General features: G+C 48.1%; 1 protein-coding gene across 1 annotated transcript; it reads left to right on the top strand.

Annotated features, from left to right (window-relative positions):
• Positions 1-889: 889 nt before the first annotated feature.
• On the top strand, positions 890-25,198 carry LOC309514937 (zinc finger protein 398-like). The gene is made up of 7 exons (XM_082192450.1): positions 890-1,189; positions 7,637-8,038; positions 10,041-10,167; positions 13,535-13,654; positions 18,113-18,223; positions 20,739-20,858; positions 23,407-25,198. Exons 1-7 carry the CDS (start codon positions 1,166-1,168, stop codon positions 24,135-24,137), a joined length of 1,635 nt encoding a protein of 544 aa, XP_082048576.1. The 5' UTR covers positions 890-1,165; the 3' UTR covers positions 24,138-25,198.
• The last annotated feature ends 952 nt before the right edge of the window (positions 25,199-26,150 follow it).

Raw genomic sequence — 26,150 nt, 5'->3', positions numbered from 1 at the left:
GATCGCTTGAAGCTAAATGTGTCTCCACTAGAAAGTGTAGCTCCCAGATGTTTTGCTCTACAACTCCCATCAGCTGGCTGGGTGCTGATGGGAATCGTAATCCCAATCGCTTGTCTGGCTGGGGGAGTCGATGGGAGTTTTATTCCCAAAAACCTTGGAGGGCATCAAGTTGGGGAACGCTGGTTTAGCCAGCTGCGTCACTGACAAAAAGCAGGAGAGCGTGGGTTTCTTTATTTATTAAGTAATAGACTTCCAAAGAAACCCATCAGTGGTTTTAAAAATATCCTCAAAATAAGAGAAAGGTGGGGACACAGTTAAGCATCTTTTAAAATATCATTTTAAAATAATCAAATAGGTCACTGTTTCCATGAAACTTGGGTCTCGAGCTGTAGTTGGACTACAACTCCCATCATCCCTACCTAGTAGGACCAGTGGTCAGGGATGATGGGAATTGTAGTCCAACAACAGCTGGAGAACCAAGTTTGGGGGGAAAACAGCAAGTAGTTGCAATCCCTTTCCCCCTCCATTCCTGGAAGCTCGGAGCATCCCGCGCACGATGTACAAACCCCAAGCGAAAGACACGTGTCTGCGGGACCGCGCCGGCTGCGCGCTTCCAATCCATGAGGGCGCGAGGGGGAGGAGGGAAAAAAAACCAAGAAAAACCCCAACCCGGTGCACGTGTGAACCGGCCTTTTCCGCGATGGTTTGCAAAGGCGGCGTCTTTCCCGGGGCGAGCGCGTAACGTGTGAACGAGGCGTGACGCGTGTCCCTCCTCCCAGGCGGCTTTCTCCCTTTTTTTTTTTTTTTTTTTTTTGCAAATCCCGAGCCGTTCTACGTAGGAAGGATAAATCGCGGGGCGGTGCGGGAGAGAAAAGAGCGGGCGATCGGCGGCTCCGCCTCGGCCCTGCAGGGGGCGCGCTTCCCGGCCAGGCCCCCGTCGCGAGTGTTGCTTTTTTCCTCGCCCCCCCCCAAAGCAAATCGCTACAATTGCGCCTTGTATGTTTCCCTCGGATGTGAGCAGCCCAGCCGCGCTCCTCCGCCTCCTCCTCCGCCTCCGATCCTCGGGCTGCCCCCCTCCCGGGACCCCCCCAGCCCGGCCCGGCCCGGCCCTGGAGCCCCGATCCGGCCCTTCTCCCGCCCAGAGCCCCCCCAGCAGCCCAGGGCCATGGCCGAATGGGCCCCTGCCCAGGTGAGCCGGGAGTGGGGGGGGGACGAAGATGGAGGGGAGGGGGGGCATGATCCGGATCGAGAAGTTGATTCGGAGTCCGGAGATGGCTGGGACCCCCCCCCCCGCTGTGTATGCATGGGGGGGGGTTAGGCCTTTGCTGCCTGGGGTGGAGGGGGGGTGGGATGGGAAAACCGGGCCTCCCCCCCCCAGCAGACCCTAGTAGTTTTGCTGGGAGTGTTAAATGGGGGGGGGGAATGTCCTGGGGGAGGAGATCCATTAGGAGATCTCTTGTGGGGGGGGGGAGAGGAGAGGATCTCTTTGATTTTCCTTGGGAGAGGAGGATGGGGGGGAGGAAAAAGGGGCTGATCCGGATTGGGGGAGGGGGTTCCCGGTGGGGGGGGCAGAGCTGGTATGAATGGGGCTGGAAGGAGGTGTGTTTGTGGGGGGGGGATAATGTGGGGGGAAAGGTCCCATTGCAAAACCTGGAGGTGGGGGGCAGCCCTCCCTTCCCAGGGGATCCAACTTAAATAACAATATGGGGGGAGGCAGGTAAGCTCTGCCCCACATAATCGATCACCCCCCCCCCATTTGACCGGCCATGCCAATTCAACTTTGCAAGAGGGGGCCTGGACCCTTCAAATATTTTACTGGACCTCGGAGTTGGGTCCGCATCTATTCCTCTGTTTCATTTTTCCTGGAGGGGCCCAACTGCTTCAGGGCCCCCCCTTGGCTTCTCAGGGTTTTTTGGGGGGGCCCACAGATATCTGGGGATGAGGAGAGTCGGCAATTTGGAGGGGCGACCACACGCCCCCAGAAGCTCTCCCATCCTCTTGGACGCAGCCATGCTGTTTTTGCACAAGCCTATTTCCGCCGCTTTGGGGGACCTCTGAGAAGATGCTCAGTTTGCTTTTGAGAAAAGGGGGGGTAGGGAGTGATCTCTCCCCCCCCCAGTAATGATATTATTTTTTCTCCCTTGGGGCCTCTCAATAATGAACAGCTAACCCCTTCCTTGCAGTGACGCAGCACTCGGGTTACACAGTTATTTATTATTATTGCTATTAATTTGTTGCGTCCAAGGAGTTTGAGGTGGTTCTCCCCCAGTCTTCGTTTACCCCCCCACAACAACAACCCTGTGAGGTTTGGCTGAGAGGCAGTGACTGGCCCAAGGTCGCTTCACGACCCAGCGGAGACTTGAACCCAAGTCGTACTCTCCTACTCTAACCACTACACCTCACTGCCACTCGGCTCTCTCTAGCAACTTGGGTAAACTTGGTAGGAACTGATTCCCCTCCAGCATTCACATGACAAGGGACCTCTTGCCTTTGACTACAACTCCCATCATCCAAAGCTAGCAGAACCAGCGGTCAGGGATGGTGGGAACTGTAGTCTCAAAATGGTAGTCCTCCGTGATTTAAAAAAATACCTTTAAAATAAGAGAAAGGGGTGTGGGGAACACAGTTAAGCATCCTTTAAAATATCATTTTTAAATAATCAGTCGCCTGGAAAGTGTTGCCCAAAATTGGGTCTCCAGCAGTAGTTGGACTACAACTCCCATCGTCCCTAGCTAGCAGGATTAGTGGTCAGGGATGATGGGCATTGTAGTCCTACAACAGCTGGAGACCCAAGTTTGGGGGAAACTGACTTAGAGGAAGAGCAGTCTCCAGAGTTCTAATTTGAGTGTTGCATACAAATACACACAGACAACAAAAATGCCTTTAGCTTAACCAAATCCCCAAGCTTTTAACCCACAAACAGCCCCCTAGGTGGACCTTTGTGTCACATCCGCACCAGGAATTTAATGCATAATAATAATAATAATAATAATAATAATAATAATAATAATTTATTTGTATCCCACTCATCTTGCTGGCTTACCCCAGCCACTCTGAGAGGCTCCCGACAGAATAATAAAAACACGATAAAACATCAGACATTAAAAACATCCCTAAACAGGGCTGCCTTCAGATGTCTTCTAAAAGTCAGATACAGTAGTGGAATATTAAAATACAATAACCTATTAAACATTAAAAGCTTCCCTAAACAGGGCTGCCTTCAGATGTCTTCTAAAAGTCTGGTAGTTTCCCCCCTCTTTGACATCTGGTAGGAGGGCATTCCACAGGGCGGGTGCCACCACCAAGAAGGCCCTCTGTCTGGTTCCCTGTAACTTCACTTCTCGCAGGGAGGGAACCGCCAGAAGGCCCTCGGAGCTGGACCTCAGTGTCTGGGCAGAACGATGGGGGTGGAGACGCTCCTTCAGGTATACTGGACCAAGGCCGTTTAGGGCTTTCAAGGTCAGCACCAACACTTTGAATTGTGCTCGGAAACGTACTGGGAGCCAACGTAGGTCTTTCAGGACCGGTGTTATGTGGTCTCGGCGTCCGCTCCCAGTCACCAGTCTAGCTGCCGCATTTGAAACATTTGGTTCCCCCCTATATTATCCTGGGAACTTTAGTGGGGTTTTCCAAGGGTGCATGGAATTGCAGCTCTGTCAGGGAGCCAACTACAATTCCCAAGGTTCTTGGAAGGCGGAGAACGTACATGAAAATTATGGTCTGGCCAGCATTTGGCGCACCATTAAAATGGGGTTTTTGCTTCTTGGTGGCAGGGAGAAAGTGGTGCCCGTTTTTCCAGGCTAGGGCTGATGGGAGTTGTAGTCCAGCAACATCTGGAGCAGGCATAGGCAAACTCCGGCCCTCCAGATGTTTTGGAACTACAATTCCCATCATCCCTAGCTCACAGGACCAGTGGTCAGGGATGATGGGAACTGTAGTCCCAAAACATCTGGAGGGCCGGAGGTTGCCTGTGCAAAACATCTGGAGGCTGACTGGTTGACAGAGGGTCTTCTCAGCCATCTTTCAGGGCAAAGCCCTCGTTACAGAAAAGCACCCTAAAATATCATGTCATATTTCAGTAAATATGGGCCCAGCTCAGGGTGCTTAACTTGGCGTTCAAAGCCCTAAACGACTTAATAATAATGAAGAATTATTATTATTATTATTATTATTATTATTATTATTATTAGACCCCCCAGATGCTACAGACCTTATTGGGTGCGAAGCCTGGGAAAGATTGCCTTCTCTAGGGCAGCCCCTGTTTTTTACATTGACATTTAACTGGATGAATTTCATTTATAAAGAAAGAAAGCAATAAAAGAAAGAGTTCAATAGGTGCGGAAAAGAAAGGTGCAGTGTAATGCAATTAGTATAATCAGTTATATTTCCATACTAAGTGATATTAGTATCTTATTACGCATATGGTTATTAATGAATCTGCTACATTCTGTATAAACTCTTTTGAAACATCAATAGATTTGTCAAAAACAAAGTCTGCGTCTATCAGCAATCCATTCATAAGCTGCAGGTGTTGTCGCGTTGTCAATCCGTTGATTAAAAGGAATCACACCTGCATTCTTCCAGTCCATCGGTATCAGTCTCTTAGCAGCTTCCATAAAATAGCTATATAATTCAAAATCATATTCTCCTCTAAAAATGTTCACTTTTTCCATACGGTCATGTTTATATAGCCTAGCGCTTCTCCCAAAACTTAGTAAATATAGAACACTGTAAAAACATACATTTTAAAGAGGCATTGGCCTTCTTGCATCTCCAGCAAAAAAGCCATTTTTCGCTAGTCCTTTTTTATATAAACGTAAAGGAGTCCAATAAATTCTGAGCGTTATTTTCTGTTGTGTAAGTCTTAATTTAAGATGCATTGATGCCTTTGGCCCCAAGGCTGAAACTCTTCCCCCTAAGTTGCAGAACTCCTTCCCCACCAGAGATTCCTGTGAATATTGAACTTTTTACCCTGGTAAATATACCTGAAGGGTATATTTTTAGGACTCACCGTGTTTTTGTGATTGTAAGTTCTTTTAAAGTGCTTTTAATATCATGTTTAATATTGCAACCTGCTCTGGGACCTTGAGAGTTTAGGGCAGGTGAATAATAATAATAATAATAATAATAATAATAATAATAATAATAAATGTTTGAAAAATCAGTCTAAAAGTGGCATACCACTCTGGCATGGCAAGAGAGAATGGCAAGTGTGCAAGAAGTTTCAAATATGATCAGAAGAATCATATCACTGAGTTCAGTGGGACTTACTCCCAAGTAACTCACTACAGTGTTGAAGTCTAAACCAGGCATAGGCAAACTCCAGCCCTCCAGGTGTTTGGGACTACAATTCCCATCATCCCTAGCTAACAGGACCAGTGGCCCGGGATGATGGGAATTGTAGTCCCAAACATCTGGAGGGCCAGAGTTTGCCTATGCCTGGTCTAAACCAACTTAAACTTGCTTCAGAACGGCATCACTATCAATCCTTTAAATGTGAGTAAGTAAATAAAAATGCCCTGAAATAAATAAAACCACCGTGATGCTCACAACTTACAGCCCCAGCAATTCATATTGGCTCTCAGCGACTGATGAAAAATCCTCTACAAATTAAACCAATTAATATTTTCAGCCCTATCTGGTTGTGATAGTGTTTGGAATGCTTCAGTGACGTAGGTTAATTCTGTTTTGTATACATGGTGCTAAGAATACTGCAATTCTCCACCCGGGTGAATAATGGGAAAATGGATTCTGCAAACGGTATAAATTACGCAAATCAAACACAAGATGCACACAACTTAATTTATTTTCTTGCATTTATATCCCAGCTTTCTTCCATCATGGGAGCCAAGACATCTTACCTTGTAATTTTTTTCCTCCAGCTTTGGATTATGTGAAGGTCAAACAGTTTTTGATACCCCATCCTATTCCTGCACCTTACAAAGGTTTACCAAGCATTAGGTAAACCTTATTTGAACCCTTACACAGAGTCCGACCACTGCTTCATCTGAAATAAACCTGAGACCGTCAACATGCAAATCATATACTATACCAGTGAGCTATGACCCTTCCCCCTAATCTACCACACACTTACAAACCTACCTTGTAACAATGAGGCCTATAAACTTTATTTTTTTTGTCTGGTGAAATGAAACTTGGGGTTCTGAGAACGCTGTATGCAAGTACCAGATTCTGTACTAACTTGGTGAGTCACCCTCCTCAAATTTAGTCACTACAGGAACACCTGTTTAGAAACTGGGTGCTGGCTCTTCAGCTTCATTTTCCTCTTCCCTCCTTGTCCCTCACTCCTTGTGAGTCATGTTTTTTGAATATTGTAAGCCTTCGGGCAGAGACTGTCATTTTTTTTTTAATGGATTGCATGCTGGCTGCTCTGGGAGCCTTTTTCGGTTGAAGGTAAAGGGACCCCTGACTGTTAGGTCCAGGCACGGAAGACTCTGGGGTTGCGGCGCTCATCTCGCTTTACTGGCCGAGGGAGCCGGCGTACAGCTTCCGGGTCATGCGGCCAGCAGGACTAAGCCGCTTCTGGCGAACCAGAGCAGCGCATGGAAACGCCCTTTATCTTCCCGCCAGAGCAGTACCTATTTATCTACTTGCACTTTGACGTGCTTTCGAACTGCTAGGTTGGCAGGAGCAGGGACCGAGCAACAGGAGCTCATCCCGTCGCAGGGATTCGAACCGCCGACCTTCTGATCGACAAGTCCTAGGCTCTGTGGTTTAGATCACAGCGCCACCCCTTTTGGGTGTGGGGTGCAAATTCTCCAAAGTAATAAAACGGAAGCAGTATGAGATGGGTTTGTCTGGTGGGGAGGCGCTCCCCGGCTTTGCTGACCGCTTGGGTCTTCTCAGAGAGCCAGTGTGGTGTAGTGGTTAAGAGCGGTGGACTCGTAATCTGGTGAACCGGGTTCGCTTCCCCGCTCCTCCACATGCAGCTGCTGGGTGACCTTGGGCTAGTCACACTTCTCTGAAGTCTCTCAGCCCCACTCACCTCACAGATACAGATAGGTAGCCGTGTTGGTCTGCCATAGTCAAAATAAAAAAATTCCTTCCAGTAGCACCTTAAAGACCAACTAAGTTAGTTCTTGGTATGAGTTTTCGTGCGCATGTATCTGAAGAAGTGTGCATGCACACGAAAGCTCATACCAAGAACTAACTTAGTTGGTCTTTAAGGTGCTACTGGAAGGAATTTTTTTATTTTCACCTCACAGAGTGTTTGTTGTGGGGGAGGAAGGGAAAGGAGAATGTTAGCTGCTTTGAGACTCCTTCGGGTAGTGATAAAGCAGAATATCAAATCCAAACTGTTATGTACTGAAGTTCTCACCCTGGGCCAGCAGGGGGATACTGTAGATAGTTATGCAAATGAAGGACCGAAAGTGACGTTAAGTGATTGGATAGTTTGTATGCAAATGAAGGATCGAAAGTGACGTTCAGTGATTGGATAGTTTTAGAAAATGGCAACAGTTACATTGTTCTGGAGCTCTATATAAGCAGGCTGACTGAGCTCCTCAGTTCAGTTCTGTTCCAGCTTACAAATAAAGAGCTGCTTTGGAAGAATCGCTGTGTCGTCTGATACGTTCGCCCACAACTTAACACAAACTCTTCTTCTTCTTCTCTCCAGATCCAGGAATGGAACGTGGAGGCTCAGCACCTGATGCCCCTCCAGCCCCCCCTCGTCCCCGAGCTGAGCCACATGCGCGAAGCCCAGCTGCACACGGCGGAGGCGTCCCTGTGGAGCGTGGTGGCCACGGTCCAGGCCATGGAGCGGAAGATAGACCTGCTGGCCACCCGCCTGCTCAGCCTGGAGGGCAGGTCTGGGACAGCCGAGAAGAAGCTGCTGGACTGCGAGAAGACGGCCATGGAGTTTGGGAACCAGCTGGAGAACAAGTGGGCCGTGCTGGGGACCCTCATCCAGGAGTACGGGCTTCTGCAGAGGAGGCTGGAGAACGTGGAGAACCTCCTGAAGAACCGCAACTTCTGGGTCCTGAGGCTCCCTCCGGGGGCTAAGGGAGAAATCCCCAAGGTATATCTTTGCCACCCTTTGTATGGAAAAAGCGAGTCAAAGTCTTGGCACTTTGCTTTTTCTTTTGCACATTTTTGGTGTGCTCCCCATGACCCTGTGGACTGGAAGATAAGGCCCAAATATTTGAAAGCTTTGACCTGTTCGATTGGCTGATTGTCCATACACCAACTGTGGGGCCTATATTTTCTTGAGAAAACCACAACTTTGGTTTTCTGATAATTTCTGATAATTTACGACTAGGTGTTCTCTCTGGCAATACACTGAGAATTCTCTTATCAATCTTTTTAGGCCTATTTTTGTTTGAGATAGAGGACCGCATCATCAGCATATAATAGTACAGAGATTGGTTTTGAGGCCAGTTTAGGAGTATTGCATTCTGAAGATGTTAAGCACTGGACCATGTCGTTTATGTATAGGTTAACGAGTGCCGGGTCTAAAATGCATCCTTGCTTGACTCCCTTTATGGCTGGGACAGGTCCTGTAAATTGGCCATTTGTAGAGCAACGCACTTTCAGCACAGTGTCTTTATAAAGGCAGTTAATCAGATATAATAATCTTTTGTCTTATGCCTGAGGTGTTTAATTTGGCCCCTAGTCTTACTCGTGAGATTGAATCAAAAGCAGCTTTCAAATCAGCGAAAGCAGCATAGATTGCTTGGCGTACTTATCTATGAGGTGGGCTAGGACGAAGCAATGGTCTAGAGCAGTGTTTTTCAACCGCTGTTCCGCGGCACACTAGTGTGCCGCGAGATGTTGCCTGGTGTGCCGTGGGAAAAATTGAAAAATTAGAATGATTTTTTTTTTTAAAAAAAGTCAAATTTTCGCCCACTAGGCAGGCGCTGGACTGTGTCCACCCTATTTTCCCTCCATCCTGGGTGGGGATCAGATTGGATGGGATCGGATGAGAGCGGACAGGCGGTCTGCTCTCATCCGATTCCCCAAGAGAGCAGCGGGGCTCTGACATCTCCCTCTCTGCACACAGTGCAGAGACAGAGCTGTCATCCGCCAGCTCAGCGGGGATCAGCGGATCGATCCCCGCTGAGCAGAGAATGGTCCGCAACGTTTTTGTTTGCCATTAAAGAAAAAAATATTAAACCATGCTTGAATGTTAAACCATACTTCTTTGTGTTTATTTGATTCCTATTCAAGAGAATTACTTTATATATAGTCAATATAGGCACAGAGTTAAATTTTTTAACATTTTCTAATGGTGGTGTGCCTCGTGATTTTTTTCATGAAACAAGTGTGCCTTTGCCCAAAAAAGGTTGAAAAACACTGGTCTAGAGTAGATCTTCCTTGCCTGAATCCTGCTTGCTCTTCTGCAACGATAGCCTCAACGTCAATCCAGTTGATCAATTTATTGTGGAGGTGTTTTGCATATAATTTACTGACTATAGGTAAGAGGCTGATAGGTCTGTAGCTGGCCGGATCCGATATAGTGCCCTTTTTGAATATTGGGATGATTACCGCAATGGCCCAGATGTTGGGGAGTAAACCAGAAGAATCAACGTGAGAGAATACTGCCGCAAGCAGAGGTGCCCACCGAACCCTCCAACGTCCGGGGAATCTAAATCGGGCCGCTCGTTTGTTTTGCGGGAGCCAGCCGACTCGTGCCAGAGCACTGGAGTAAAAACGAAAGGGACATTCTGGGATCCCATCGGAAGCCGAGACGGCTTCTGCAAATCCAAGATGTCCTGCTTAAATTGGGGTGGTTGAGCTGCTGCTTTCTGTTGGTTAGAGCGTGGCGCTGATGACGCCAAAGTTGCAGGTTCGATCCGTGTTTGGGAGAGCTGCTTATTCCTGCATTCCAAGGGGTTGGGACTCAGGGCCTTGCAGAGCCAGGGAGAGGCCTGGGCCAGGTAGATAATGTGCCCTCCTTATGTTCCTCTGGCTGAGTGGAGATTTGAACCCTGGTCTCTCGCAGGTCCCAGCCCAGCACTCTAACCACTACCCTGCGTTGGCTCTGTAATAACAATGACAATAATAATTGCAATAATTTGCAGATGCCGGTGACGTTTGTCGACATTGCCGTGTATTTTTCCGCCGAAGAGTGGAAGAACTTGGCTGAGTGGCAGAAGGACCTGTACAACAACCTTGTGAAGGAGAACTACGAGTCTTTGCTCAGCCTAGGTACGGAAACAACCATCTCCCTTGCGTCGTATGTAGAGGGTTCGAAGCATTTCGTGCACATAGTCCTCGCGAAAACACTGCAAGGGAGGCCGGTATTTGTTATCCTGCGATACAACCTGTGAGATTTCCTGAACGGATTGCGGCTTGCCTCTTGGGTTTGTGGGGAGAAGCAAGATTCAGAAAGCAGACTTCAAAGAGTTTAGCCACCGTTCTGGATGCTAATTTCGATTTTAGCCAGGCTCATCCTGTTCTCTCATTGGCCAAGCGGATTCCTGTGGCAGGGAGTTCCGCAGTTGCACTGCATGAAGGATTTTCTTTTATCGGTCCTGAATTTCGCATTGGATGCCCACAGGTCCGAGCGCTATGAGAAAGGGAGATATTTTCTCTCTCCCCCCCCCCCATTTTTAAAATTCATTTTCTAACACAAATAAACAGCACATACAGGAAAACAAACAATAGAAACAGATTCTTGTCATATCCTTATTTTTTCTAAACATTGTTAGGTGGGCTTCCCCAAGTCCCCCCTATCTGATTTTCATTTTACCTCATCTTTAGCTGTTCACATATATCATAATTTCTAACCTTTCTTTTTAATCACACTTACTTTAACCATAAAAATTTTATCACTTGCAAATAATACTATTTTAAAATACACTGTCTTCTACTTCTAACCCTACAGCCCAATCCACTTCCAAAGCTATTCTAAGATCTAAATATTAACACATTTTTTGAATATATTCCTTAAATTTCTTCCAATCTTCTTCCACCATCTCTTCTCTCTGGTCTCGGAGTCTCCTGGTTAGTTTGGCAAGTTCCATATAGCCCATCATCTTCATCTGCCATTCTTCGATAGTTGGTAAATCTTGTTTCTTCCAGTTCTTCGCTAGCAATATTCTCGCAGCTGTTGTGGCATACAGAGAGGGAGATCTTTTCTCCAACCTAACATTCTGAACTTCCAACACATTGTTTCCCAAACTTGGGCCTCCAGCTGTTTTCGGACTACAGTTCCCATCATCCCTGACCACCGGTCTTGCTAGCTGGGGATGATGGGAATTGTAGTCCAAAACCAGCTGGAGACCCAAGTTTGGAAAACACTGTTCTATCATGCCACCTCTTGTTGTTCTTTAGTCGTTTAGTCGTGTCAGACTCTTCAGGACCCCCTGGACCAGAGCACGCCAGGCACTCCTGTCTTCCACTGCCTCCCGCAGTTTGGTCAAACTCATCCTGGTAGCTTCCAGAACACTGTCCCACCATCTCATCCTCTGTCATCCCCTTCTCCTTGTGCCCTCCATCTTTCCCAGCATCAGGGTATTTTCCAGGGAGTCTTCTCTTCTCATGAGGTGGCCAAAGTCTTGGAGCCTCAGCTTCAGGATCTGTCCTTCCAGTGAGCACTCAGGGCTGATTTCCTTAAGAATGGAGAGGTTGATCTTCTTGCTGTCCATGGGACTCTCAAGAGTCTCCTCCAGCACCAGAATTCAAAAGCATCAATTCTCCGGTGATCAGCCTTCTTTATGGTCTAGCTCTCACTTCCATACATCACTACTGGGAGGAAAACCATAGCCTTTACAATGCGGACCTTTGTTGGCAAGGTGATGCCTCTGCTTTTTAAGATGCTGTCTAGGTTTGTCATTGCTTTTCTCCCAAGAAACAGGCGTCTTTTAATTTCATGGCTGCTGTCACCATCTGCAGTGATCATGGAGCCCAAGGAAGTAAAATCTCTCACTGCCTCCATTTCTTCCCCTTCTATTTGCCAGGAGGTGATGGGCCCAGTGGCCATGATCTTCATTTTTTTATTTTTGATGTTTTGATCATGCCACCTCTTACCTTTCCTCTAAACTAAAAAGTCCCAGCGTTGCAACCTTTTTTTGTAACATCTGGAAAGCATGAGGTTTAGGGAAGGCTGTGCTCAGAACGGTGGGATTGTTCGGGATCTGTAAGGAGAAATCGTGGAGCGATGAAGGATGACTTGTGTTCGCTGGGGAGGGGGAAGAGATCTAGCTAAAAATCATCTTTTTCCTTCAAAGTCTTTATCTTCTCTTCTTCTCTTCTTCATGCCTTCTCCAGGAGGAGAGACTTTTGGTTTCGGGGGGGATATTTTTTGGTAACATCTTTATTGAAAGTTCAAAAAGGACTTAACTATAAGTGTACCAAAAATGGTGAGATGCAAACGAAAAGGAGAAACAGAACCCACGCAGGAGGGAAAACAAAACCCCAAACTGTATACCGTATTTTTTGCTCTATAAGACGCACCAGACCACAAGACACACCTAGTTTTTGGAGGAGGAAAACAAGAAAAAGAATATTCTGAATCTCAGAAGCCAGAACAGCAAGAGGGATCGCTGCGCAGTGAAAGCAGCAATCCCTCTTGCTGTTCTGGCTTCTGGGATAGCTGTGCAGCCTGCATTCTCTCCATAAGACACACATGCATTTCCCTTTACTTTTTAGGAGGGAAAAAGTGAGTCTTATAGAGCAAAAAACACGGTATTTTACAAGGTTGTTATAGTATTTCACCAGATCTTAACCTATAACAGTATTTATAATAATGGATTCCAAATATCATTGAATTTGCCCATGGCAGATCTGCGTTTATATGCTAGTTGTTCATATGTTGTGAGTTTGTATAAGTCTCCAATCCAATCGTAGAAGGATTTTTATTTTTCCAATTTTTATGTTTCCAGTTCATCAGTATCTGTCTTTTTGCTGTGGTCAGGGCACGGAGAGTCCACACGTATTGTCCTTTTGTCAGGTTCCATGTGCTGGGTATATACCGTATTTTTCGCTCCATGAGACACACTTTTTTCCTCCTAAAAGGTAAGGGGAAATGTGAGTGCGTCTTATGGAACACCCTTCTGTTCCTCCTCCCGCTTTGCTGAACAGACATTGCGCAGCTCTCCCTCTCTGTGCAACACTTCTCCTGTGAAGGAGGGGTGCTGCGCAGAGAGAGAGAAGGCGCAGCACCTCTTCAGCGACGCGCCTGTCCTGGCTTCTGCTTTAGCCCTGCGCAGCCTCTTCGGGCAAGGGGAGCCTTCATCCCGCTGCCCTGAAGAGGCTTGGCGCGGTTATCCCAGAAGCCAGAACAGACACACAGTATCCCAGAAGCCAGATCCCTCTTGCTGTTCTGGCTTCTGGGATTCAGAATAATTTTTTCTTGTTTTCCTCCTCCCAAACCTAGGTGCGCCTTATGGTCTAGTGCGTCTTATGGAGCAAAAAATACGGTAATTCAGGAGGATGTTTTGCTCTGTAAATGTGAGGTTGTTCCATACAGTTCTGTTGATGGTTTTGGTTACCTTCTGCCAAAAGTCTTTCACTATAGGACAATGGAAAAAAAAACATATGTTTTAGAGAAGCATTGTCCCTATTTCTCCAGGAGCAGATGTTAACATTTCCAAACCGGAGGCTCATCCCAGGATTGAACGCGGCGCAGAGCCATGTATTCCAGAACAGCAGAGCACAAAGGAGAGGGAGATATCTACGGATCCTTGCACAGGTGAGGAAAGCAATTTGGAAGAAATTCGGTGTGCAAGGAGGGGAAAAAGGTAAAGGTAAAGGGAGCCCTGACCATTAGGGTCCAGTCGTGGCCGACTCTGGGGTTGCGGCGCCCATCTCACTTTATTGGCCGAGGGAGCCGGTGTACAGTTTCCGGGTCATGTGGCCAGCAGGACTAAGCCGCTTCTGGCGAACCAGAGCAGTGCATGGAAACGCCATTTACCTTCCCGCCAGAGTGGTACCTATTTATCTACTTGCACTTTGACGTGCTTTGGAACTGCTAGGTTGGCAGGAGCAGGGACCGAGCAACGGGAGCTCACCCCGTTGCAGGGATTTGAACTGCCAACCTTCTGATCGGCAAGTCCTAGGCTCTGTGGTTTAACCCACAGCGCCACCCCCGTCCCTTGCAAAGAGGGGTAGGTTGATTCTAAAAAATCTGGGCCATCACATGCCAGACATTATTGCTGTTGAGAAAACACCACTCTTAATGAAAACAGGAGTTTCCCCTTCGTATTTCCTATTGCAGGGATCAGGGTGGATTTGATTTAAATCAAATCGATTTAAATCACAATTTAAATCACTAGCCAGTAAGACTTGATTTAAATCATTTTATTTTATTTTTTTACAGAAAGACTCATTCTTGCTGGTGTGATCTTAATATTTACAACCAGATGAAGGTTTCATTTTTGGAATAATAAATTTTCAGTGTAGTTTTTACAGTTATATAAAAAATGACTGATTTGGTTATACTATTAGAAATACATAGACAAATAATTATGAAATTGTTTACAGATAGGTAGCCATGATGGTCTGCCGGAGTCGAAACAAAATAAAAAAGTTCCTTTCAGTAGCACCTTATAGACCAACTAAGTTTGTTATTAGTATGAGCTTTCGTGTGCATACACACTTATCCAAAGAAGTGTGCATGCACACGAAAGCTCATGCCAATAACAAAATTAGTTGGTCTATAAGGTGCTACTGGAAGGAATTTTTAATGAAATTATTGTTTATGTTTGCACAACTTTTCTGCTGTACTTTATTGGAAGGAGAAAAACAATCATTTCCTTAATAACAATTTAAACAATTTATTTAACTAAAACAATAACATTACAGCATATGTATCCATGTTTGTTGACTGATGTGGTTAAACGATTTTTAAAAAAAAACAGACTGAGTTTTAACACACATGAAAAACTTGAAACAAATCCTTATTTCCTGATGAATAGCCTTTGGACTATAATGTAACTTAAATAGAAAACTATCTTTAGAAAGATTTTTCCTCCAAAAGCATTTTAATTTAAAAATCTAATTTAAATCAAAAAAATCTGATCTGAATCAAAAAATCTGATTTTTTAAAACAATTTTTAAAAAACCATTGATTTTTATCTAACCTGGCAGGGATGAAACCTGTGTTCATTGCCAGGGTAGGTGCGGAATGGGCCATTGCAAATGACTCAGCGCTGCAGCTAATTTGCAAGCCTCCATTGCATATCATTTAACGCCCATTTGCATATCAAACAGACTAGCGGAATCGGCCCAGCTGGCGCAAATAGGAGTTGCCTGGGTGCAATGCTCCACTCTCCTTAAAGGTAAAGGGACCCCTGACCATTAGGTCCAGTCGTGGCCAACAGCGGCGTAGCGTGAGTTGTCAGCACCCGGGGAAACGCAAGTAATTTGCGCCCCCTAACCCGGGGCAAGGCACGTAATTTGCGTCCCCTAACCCCTAACCTGCGAGTTGCCGCTGGCGCTGCTGCCCAAACGACGCTGCTTGCCCGGAGGAGGAGGGGGGCAGAGAGGCGAGGAAAATGCAACAGCCCAGCCGCTGCAGCAGCAGCGGCGGAGGCGGGGCTGTGAGGAGGGGCTGCCTGGCGCGTCCTCCGCGGCGAGCGCTGAGAGCCGCTGCCTGCCGGGTGCCTTCAGCCGGGCGCCGCGAGACATGCGGCTCTGCTACAGCCTGCGCCCGAGGCTCTTCGGCGACTCCGGAGGCAGCAAGCGCGCCCCCCCAGATGTTGCGGCCGGTGCGGCCGGCACCCCTGGCACCCCCCACGCTTCGCCACTGGTGGCCAACTCTGGGGTTGCGGCGCTCATCTCGTTTTACTGGCCAAAGGAGCCGGCGTACAGCTTCCAGGTCATGTGGCCAGCATGACTAAGCCGCTTCTGGCGAACCAGAGCAGCGCACGGAAACGCCCTTTACCTTCCCACCGGAGCGGTACCTATTTATCTACTTGCACTTTGATGTGCTTTCGAACTGCTAGGTGGGCAGGAGCAGGGACCGAGCAACGGGAACTCACCCTGTCGCGGGGATTCGAACCGCCGACCTTCTGATCGGCAAGTCCTAAGTCTGTGGTTTAGACCACAGCGCCACCCGCGTCCCACTCTCCTTACAGAGCTACAATTCCCAGATTAGTTTAAAATGTAGGCTCTCTCTTTCTCCCCCTCCCCCGGGGAACTCTGGGAATTGTAGCTCCGTGATGGAATCAGGGGTCTCCTAACAACTTGAAGCACCTTTGACAAACTACAGTTACTGGGATTTTTTGCAGAAGAACTTCAAAGGGCAGCGCAGATGGGGCCTAATTCTTTTTGTGTCTTTACCAAGCTACCAGCTTTTGAAACGGTTATATAACAGTCCCGCATCCTGACTGCCTTTCTCTTAGTAGAGTCCTACCTCCTCGGAAGCCGAACGGAATCCGTTCCGGTAGTCCGTTCGACTTCCAAAACGTTCGGAAACCAAGGCACGGCTTCCGATTGGCCGCTGGAAGCTCCTGCAGCCAATTGGAAGCCGCGGAACCTGTGTCGGACGTTCGGGTTCCAAAGAACGTTTGCAAACCGGAACACTCATTTCTGGGTTTGGTGCGTTTGGGAGCCGAAATGTTCAACTTGCAAGGAGTTCAACTTCTGACGTACGATTGTATACCGGTCAGGAATTTCCAAACCACTTAGAAACTGATTTCATATTGATTAGCTGCATAGATCAGGATAATGGGTCCCATAATTCTCTTCTGGTCTTCCGTCTCGACAGCCCCTCTCAAAACTCCAGAGACCAAGAGTCATAAATAATATTTGCAATATTTGCGACACTCCCGGATGCCTAAACGGGCTGTATAGCCTCTCAATTACCGTAAATCTTCTCCCTCTCCTTCCAGCTCCGTTGTCAGAATAGCAGCTTTCAGATCCAAGCACGGAAGGAGAAATTTGTTTGTTCTTCAAAAAGAAAAGGGAATATTGCTCTTCTGCTGATGTCCCCAACAAGATACCTGCGGGCACAATAGCACTACATGTTTTTGGGGGACAGGAGGCGGGCGGGTGTGGGGACTCCCTGGTCCTGAATGGGGTAACTGTGCCCCTGAAGGACCAGGAGCACAGCCTGGGAGTCATTCTGGACTCTCAGCTGTCCATGGAGGTGCAGGTCAATTCTGTGTCCAGGGCAGCTGTCTACCAGCTCCATCTGGTACGCAGGATGAGACCCTCCCTGCCTGTGGACTATCTGGCCAGAGTGGTGCATGCTCTTGTTATCTCCCACTTGGTCTACTGCAATGCGCTCTACGTGGGGCTACCTTTGAAGGTGACCCGGAAACTGCAATTAATCCAGAATGCGGCAGTTAGAGTGGTCACTGGGAGCGGCCGCCGGGACCACATAACACCGGTTCTGAGAGATCTGCATTGGCTCCCAGTCTGTTTCTGAGCACAATTCAAAGTGTTGGTGCTGACCTTTAAAGCTCTAAACGGCCTCAAAGGCCCAGTAGACCTGAAGGAGCATCTCCACCATCGTTCTGCCCGGACACTGAGGTCCAGCTCTGAGGGCCTTCTGGCGGTTCCCTCATTGCGAGAAGTGAGGTTACAGGGAACCAGGCAGAGGGCCTTCTCAGTAGTGGCGCCCACCTTGTGGAACACCCTCCCTTCAGATGTGAAGGAAATAAGCAGCTATCCTATTTTTAAAAGACATCTGAAGGCAGCCCTGTTCAGGGAAGTTTTTAATATTTAATGCTGTACTGTTTTTAAGACTTGATTGGGAGCCTCCCAGAGTGGCTGGGGAGACTCAGCCAGATGGGCGAGGTATAAATAATAAATTATTATTATTATTATTATTATTATTATTATTATTATTATTATTATTCATATAGTGGCGAGAGTGGTCACCTTTTTCCTCCCTTCAGAAGGGAGCAACTACTGCCTTCTTATAGAACCACAGAATTATAGCGTTAAACGGGACCTCCAGGGGTCATCCAGCCCAACCCACTGCCACGGAGTTCTGGAATCACGACTAAAGAATCCCTGGCAGATGGTCACACAACCTCTGCTTAAAAAAACCTCCCATTGAGGTTTTCTTATGTTTACCATATGTGGAATTTTAGGTTAGGTTTTCTGCACCTGAAATTTGGAGAAGGTGGAGAGGGATCTCCCTTGGGTCGGTAAGCCTGTTAAAGCGTCTCTTCCTCTGTCCTTTCCCTCCTTTTTACAGAACCCTTGATTTGCACGCCAGACGTCTTGAGCCGCATCAAGCAAGAGGAGCCCTTTGCAGGGGGAGGCCAGTTCACAGAGGAAAGAGGGATGCCAGCAGATCCGTGTTCAGGTGATTTGCGTGGAAGGGGACCGAGGGTCATCTAGTCCAACCCCCTGCAATTGTTATAATAAATAATAATAATTTTTTATTTATACCCCGCCCTTCCCGGTTCAGAAAACTGGGCTCAGGACGGCTAACAACATATTTAAAACACTTAATCGATGCAACAAAAACCAGCTTAAAATACAGTATAAAACGTGAATAACAATAAATTCAGAATTCAAAAATCAATTTTGGGGGAAATCCATCCAATAAACATTAGATGATCACCAGGGCTAGCTGGCCCTATTTGGGCCAGCGAGGAGACCAGGGGAGAATTAGCTGTGGGATATCAGAGCGGGTAATCGTCATAAAAAGGGGAAAGGGAAGGAAGGAAGGGGAATAAAAGATCAGGCTAAGTTCACATTGAAAGCCAGGTGGAATAGCTCTGTTTTACAAGCCCTGCGGAAGGAAGTTAAATCCTGCAGGGCCCTGGTCTCCTGGGACAGAGCATTCCACCAGGTCGGAGCCACCACTGAGAAGGCCCTGGCCCTGGTGGAGGATAATCTGACTTCCTATAGCCCGGGACCTCTAAACTATGATTATTCATAGACCTTAAGGTCCTCTGCGGGGCAGACCAGGAGAGGCAGTCCCGTAAATACGAGGGCCCTAAGCCACAAAGAGCTTTAAAGGTCAAAACCAGCACCTTAAACCTGACCCGATACTCCACCGGGAGCCAGTGCAACTGGTAAAGCACTGGTAAGTAATATTATTATTGGTAAATATTATTATTATTAAATTTACCTATATCCGCTCTATACCTGGGGGTCACAGACTAAAATCAACATATAAAACCACAAAATACTTAATAAAATAAAAAACCACAACCCCCAAAAACCACATTTTAAAAGGACATAGGGTGTAAATTGGATCAACCAAAGGCCTGGTTAAAGAGGAACGTTTTTGCCTGGTGCCTAAAGGTGTATAATGAAGGCGCCAGGCAAACTTCCCTGGAGAGAGCATTCCGCAGACGGGGAGCCACTGCAGAGAAGGCCCTGTTCTCGTGTTGCTACCCTCCAGACCTCTCGAGGAGGAGGAGGCACATGAAGGAGGGCCTCAGAAGATGATCTCAGGGTCTGGGTAGGTTCATCTGGAAGGAGGTGTTGTGGTCCTGAGGAATCACAGCTAAAGAATCCCAACCCCAGTAGAGAAACCTGCAATGATTCACCTTCCAAGGAAATCTGTTCCACCACTGGCTGAACAGCTCATAGCCTCCCAAAGTTCTCCGTAACGTTTGTCAGAAACTTCTTCCTTGTCATTTGAACCAAACCGGTGCCCTCCAAACGTTTTGGACGGTCATTCTCACCAACTGCCTGGGTGCTGATGGGAGTTGTAGTTCAAAACATCTGGCAGGTACCAGTTTGGGGGAAGCGCCTGCTCTGTAGGACTTCCATTGTCATCTTGTTTTTTGACACTCGCTTTTTAGTAGACTATGTGGAGGACTCCCTGGTCCTGAATGGGGTAACTGTGCCCCTAAAGGACCAGGTGTGCAGCCTGGGAGTCATTCTGGACTCACAGCTGTCCATGGAGGCGCAGGTCCATTCTGTGTCCAGGGCAGTTGTATATCAGCTCCATCTGGTACGCAGGATGAGACCCTCCCTGCCCACGGACTGTCTCGCCAGAGTGGTGCATGCTCTGGTTATCTCCTGCTTGGACTCCATGCGCTCTATGAGGGGCTACCTTTGAAGGTGACCCAGAAACTGCAACTACTCCAGAATGCGGCAGCTAGACTGGTGACTGGGAGCGGCCGCCAAGACCATATAACACCGGTCCTGAAAGACCTCCGTCGGCTCCCAGTACATTTCCAAGCACAATTCAAAGTGTTGGTGCTGACCTTTAAAGCCCTAAATGGCCTCGGTCCAGTATACCTGAAGGAGCGTCTCCACCCCCATCGTTCTGCCTGGACGCTGAGGTCCATCTCTGAGGGCCTTCTGGCTGTTCCCTCACTGCAAGAAGTGAGGTTACAGGGAACCAGGCAGAGGGCCTTCTCGGTGGTGGCGCCCGCCCTGTGGAACGCCCTCCCTCCATATGTCAAAGAGAAGAACAACTACCAGACTTTTAGAAGACATCTGAAGGCAGCCCTGTTTAGGGAAGCTTTTAATGTTTAATAGGTTATTGCATTTTAATATTCCGTTGGAAGCCGCCCAGAATGGCTGGGGAAACCCAGCCAGATGGGCGGGGTACTAATAATAAATTGTTGTTGTTGTTGTTGTTGTTTGAGACTCGTTTTTTAGTAGAATAGGCCGACCTGTGCCAGATGTTCTGGACTGCAACTTGCAGTCGTGCTGGCTGAGCTAATGGGAGTTGTAGTACGGAACAGCTGAAGCTGGGGTTGGGGAAGACCAGAACAGGTCAATCTTTTTGATGGACAGGCTTTGACCTCTTCTGTGCCAGGGTTTGGGCGGCCATGCGGAGGTTCTCGTTCGCCTGACTGACACGAGGGCTGCCTTCTTCTGAACTGTTTTGTTTGGTTCTCTTCGCAAAGGCGCTGAGGGGCTCATGTCCGCCCATGACTTCCTGTCGTGGATTAAGCAAGAGGAGGAGCCATGCGTCAGGGAGCACTGGGAGTCGGCAGAGAGAGACATCCTTACGGGCTCCGGAACAGGTGAGCAGCCTTTAGGATGAGCGTGCCTGCCTCAGTTCCTGCATGTAGCTGCAATCCCTGCCTCCCACGAACATAATCATGGCAAGGGGGAGACTTATCCTGGTTCCATCCTATCAGCCAGGGAAGAAGAAGCTGCTTCATTGCTTGCTTTCGAGCCCCATGTAGGGGGTTGGGCTAGATGACCCTTGCCCCTTTCCACTGTGCGATTCTAAGTCTCTTTCCTCTTCCCTCCCCATTCCTTTTTCCTTTTGTGTCATGTCCACGAGATTGTGAACCTTCAAGCAGGAACTGTCTCTGTACATCACTTAGAAACCTTTAGATGCTTTGTAAGCATTCTAGAATAATGCTGGGGACTCCAAACTGTTTAGGCATGTGGGTAAATTTGGGTTTCTGAGAAAGTGCTCCATCAAGAACTGTCATCAGCCAACTGTCTATCTAGTCCCTCTTCTTCCAGATCGGCCGACGCCTGAGATAGAAAGTGTGTGTGTGCCTATTTATTTTATTCTGCCTAAATCTCTTAAGTGTTTTACAGTGTTACCTTGGTTCCCAAACTTAATCTGTTCCGGAAGTCCGTTCCAAAACCAAAGCATTCCAAAACCAAGGTGCGCTTTCCCATAGAAAGTAATGCAAAATAGATTAATCAGTTCCAGACTTTTAAAAACAACCCCTAAAACAGCAATTTGACATGAATTTTACTCTCCAACGAGACCATTGATCCATAAAATGAAAGCAATAATCAATGTACTGTACTATAAAATAAATAAGCAGCATTGTAGATGATAAAAAATAAATTATTAGCTGCACTAATGATAGTCCTTGTTTGGATGGGGGGCTTTTATCCATTTCTGCAGTCACACAATCAATCCATCAGTAGCTGAACTGGGCCCCATACAGTCACGAAAATTAACCGAAAAGCCTCAAAAACAAAAACGCAAAATAAATAGCAAAAACAGAAGTGCCAAACTTAATCTGTTCCAGAAGTCTGTTTGACTTCCAAAATGTTCAAAAACCAAGGCGCAGCTTCTGATAGGTGCAGGCGCCCCAGAAACAATAGCCAACAGCTGCATTGGATGTTCAGCTTCCAAAAAACGTTCGAAAACCAGAACACTTTTGGCATTTTGCATTTGGGAACCAAGGTGTTTGAGAACCAAGGTGCCACTGTACAAAGTGTGCTTTTCCAAGGGAGCCGAACAAAAGTTGGACCCAGTGGCATTAAACCTGAGCCCTGAAAAGCCCATAGAGCGGGAGGAGGAAGTGGGAAAGAGTGCCCTTCTTTCAACTTTCTCCTTCTGCTCTGTATCCTTCTCAAGGGAGAAAAGGGTATCTGCCCTCACCGCCTCTTGATAAGGAGACATGGGAGGCATTGTGAGAGACATAATGGGTGATCTCAGGGGTTCCATTGTGCCCGCGGACACCCTGTTGGTGACCCCTGAGCTGTGCCCCTTGGGCTAAACTCTCCCAGTCTCTCTCCCGAATAAAACCCCTGTGGAAGTGACTTCCTTTGCCACCCCCTGTGGCTGGGATGAATAACTGCGGCCCATTCTTTTGGGCTTTGAAATACAGTGGTGCCCCGCAAGACGAACGCCTCGCGAGACGAAAAACTCGCAAAATGAAAGGTTTTTTCATTTTCGAGTTGCTTTGCAAGACGAATTTCCCTATGGGCTTGATCGCAAAACGAAGCTTGCCCCGCAAGCTCCGGGGATAGCGGGAAGCGCAGCGCATCTTCCCCGCTCTCCCCGGACCCCTTTTGAACCAAGGGGCGGCAAGGGGGAAAAGCGATCTTCTCCTCTCCGCCCCTTGCTTCAAAAGAGGGGACAGAGCGGCGCTTCCCCTCTGTCCCCGGACGGTCTCCATAGGAACGCATTGATTGATTTTCAATGCATTCCTATGGGATACCGTGCTTCGCAAGACGAAAAACTCGCAAGAAGAAAAAACTTGCGGAATGAATTAATTTCGTCTTGCGAGGCACCACTGTACAGTGGTACCTCTGGATGCGAACGGGATCCGTTACGGAGCCCCATTCGCATCCTGAAGTGAACGTAACCCGCATCTGCGTGGGTCGCGATTCGCCGCTCCCGCGCATGCGCGCGACGTTGTTTTGAGCGAAGGCGCATGCGCGAGCGGTGAAACCTGGAAATAACATGCTCTGTTACTTCCGGGTTGCCGCAGAGCGCAACCCGAAAATATTCATCCCGAAGCTACTTCAACCTGAGGTATGACTGCAGTAATGAAAAATGATCGGAAAAATAAATAAATAACTGTGGCCTGTTTCCTCTCTGGAGAGCCAGTGTGGTGTAGGGGTTAAGAGCGGTAGACTCGTAATCTGGGGAACCGGGTTCGCGTCTCCGCTCCTCCACATGCAGCTGCTGGGTGACCTTGGGCCAGTCACACTTCTCTGAAGTCTCTCAGCCCCACTCACCTCACAGAGTGTTTGTTGTGGGGGAGGAAGGGAAAGGAGAATGTGAGCCGCTTTGAGACTCCTTCGGGTAGTGATAAAGCGAGATATCAAATCCAAACTCTTCTTCTTCTTCTTCTCTCTTCCTCCCAGCTGGCGACGCGATGGCCGTCAAAGCCGAGACCCAGCGCTCGTGCCCGGAAGAACCAGCACGGACCAGGGATTCCGTGTTCCACAGCGAGGCCCCCGTATCTGCCGGGGCGGCGGCGGCATCGGCGGCGATGGAATCCTATGTGGGCCCGGGCGGCCCAGTCGTGCCGCCCCTGAGCCCCGCCAGGAGCCGACCGGGTAAATCCATTGAGTTAGAGAGCGAGTTGCAAGGCCTCTTTGCCCCACAGCCGCCGGCTGAGCGCCCCCACGGCTGCAGCGAGTGCGGGAAGATGTTTGGGGTGAAGAAGAGCCTGAAGGTTCACCAACGGAGCCACCACAGCCAGGAGCGGCCGTACGAGTGCGCCGAGTGCCGCAAGAGCTTCAACTGCCACTCGGGTCTGGTGCGGCACCAGATGACGCACCGCGGGGAGCGGCCCTACAAGTGCGAGGAGTGCGGCAAGTGCTACAGCCGTAAGGAGCACCTTCAGAACCACCAGCGGCTGCACACGGGCGAGAGGCCTTTCCAGTGTCCCGTCTGCGGCAAACGGTTCATCCGCAAGCAGAACTTGTTGAAGCACCAGCGCATCCACACCGGGGAAAGGCCCTACCAGTGCGCCGAGTGTGGGAGGAGCTTCCGCTACAAGGAGTCCCTCAAGGACCACCTGAGGACTCACAGCACCGAGCCCCCTGCCCAGAGGCTGCTGCCCTCCCTGGGCGGGGAGCCACTCCCGTAAGGCCCTGCGGGGGGAAGGAGGAAAAGCTCTCTCCATAGCTGTCAACGTTTCCCTTTTTTTAGGGGAAATTCCCTTCTCCCGAATAGGATTCGTCGCAAGAAAAGGGGAAAGTCGACAGCTGCGGCTCTCTCTTGCACTCCTTCTCCCCCCCAAAAAAAACCTCCTCCCCTCAGCCTCCTTACCCTCCAGTGCCTCCCGATTCTGCCCGGCGCGGGGGGCATAGCCGCCGCAAAGACCGCTGGACGGTGGGCGTGAGGCCGCCTTGGTTCTGCGAATGCCACGGGGCAGCTGCACCTCATTCCCCAAACGCGCACCGCCTTGCTCCCGAATCGGCCTTTGCGGAAGGAGCGGAACCCGCAAGGGACGCGGGCGGCGGCGTCTGCCGCAGGCCGGAACCTCTAGACTTCCCGGAGGCTGACGCTGAGGATCTGATGATTTCGCTTGGGGATGTTTCTAGCCCTCATTGAGGAGGGGGGTTCCAGGAGCATGGCGGCAACGTGCGCATGTGTGTTCTAAAGGCTCAGAAACCAAATTCCAAACCCCACACCCTGCTCACTCCCCTCCATGTCTCAAATGGGTTTTTTCCCCCTCGCACATCCGGAAGGAATGATTGCAATTTTAGCAGGACGCTAGCCTTGAGCGGAAGCCCCCGGAACAGACCCTTTTTGGCTAAAACGCGGCTTCTCATACGTACGAATAAGGACTTTTGCATCTCCCTCGTCTCTTTCTCTTGGGTGGCCAGTTTGCGTTGCTCCTCTGTGGGACTTGTTTTAGCCTCTGCTTTTCTTCTCTTTTCTCTTCTCCCCTCAGGGCCTGCTTCTGTTCACAGCCTCTGAACAGTTTCACTGCAAAGCACCTTTTCCAGGTCTCACCCCCCCACCCCCAAACCCCAAGTCCTGCATTTCTTTCCCTACCGCAAGTATATTTATTCGTTCTCGTTCCTCTTTCCTCCCATGCCGTTGCTTTTATTTTAAAAAAAGAAATTCCTTTTATCTCATGACAACGCAGTCCAACTCTGTTTTTAAAAATAAACATTGAAAAAGAGAGAATTATTTCCGGGTGTAGTTTTGTATCAAAGGTGCAATGCAAATAAAGACAAGATAGAAAGTGGGGGGAGAAGCGAAGAAAGCTGCTTGGGCTGCAGTTTTTATTCATAGGATCATAGAACTATAGGAAAGGGACTCAGGGGTCATCTAGTCCAACCCCCTGCGGTTTGGAACATATTTTGGTGCTCAGAGGTCCTCTGATTTTCATGGCTGTATAGGATTTGGCAGTAGGCTTTTCCCATACTTGAGCTTCGGGCCTCTTGCGTGTTTTTGGAAGGTGCACAGCTAGGATTGAAATTGAAATACTTTATTGTCACTTGTACAACTTGCATACAGTGAGATTATTACATTACATGACATTACATTACATCATACAGGATGATTCTGTATAACCAAACATCTAAAAATGAACATTTATTATTATATTATATTATTATATTATATTATACAGGATGATTCTGTATAACCAAACATCTAAAAAATGAACACATCAAAGTGTTTGAAATGGCGTGTGTATATCTCTCTCTCACACCCACACAGCTAGTTCTAATCTCAGGAAACGGGGACCAGTCTTGAGTTTTTATTGGGCACACATGCAAAACTGGACTTGATATATAATGTGCACTGACGGTGGGAGCTCCTTCATCAGCTAATTTTTAAGGGGTCGTGTAAGTTTGAAGACTCCGTATAAATATTGTTATGTACTGAAGTTCTCACCCTGGGCCAGCAGGGGGATACTGTAGATAGTCATGCAAATGAAGGATCGAAAAGTGACGTTCAGTGATTGGATAGTTTTAGAAAATGGCAACAGTAAAATTGTTCTGGAGCTCTATATAAGCAGGCTGACAGAGCTGCTCAGTTTAGTTCCAGCTTACAAAATAAAGAGCTGCTTTGGAGAAATCGCTGTGTCGTCTGCTATGTCAACCCACAACTTAACAAATATATCCTGTTATTTTCCACATTTCTC

Source organism: Podarcis vaucheri (genome assembly GCF_965113315.1).
Source record: "Podarcis vaucheri genome assembly, chromosome: 12".
Classification (NCBI taxonomy): domain Eukaryota; kingdom Metazoa; phylum Chordata; class Lepidosauria; order Squamata; family Lacertidae; genus Podarcis; species Podarcis vaucheri.
The sequence above is the reverse complement of the archived record's forward strand: the minus strand, read 5'-3'. Positions and strand labels throughout refer to the sequence as shown.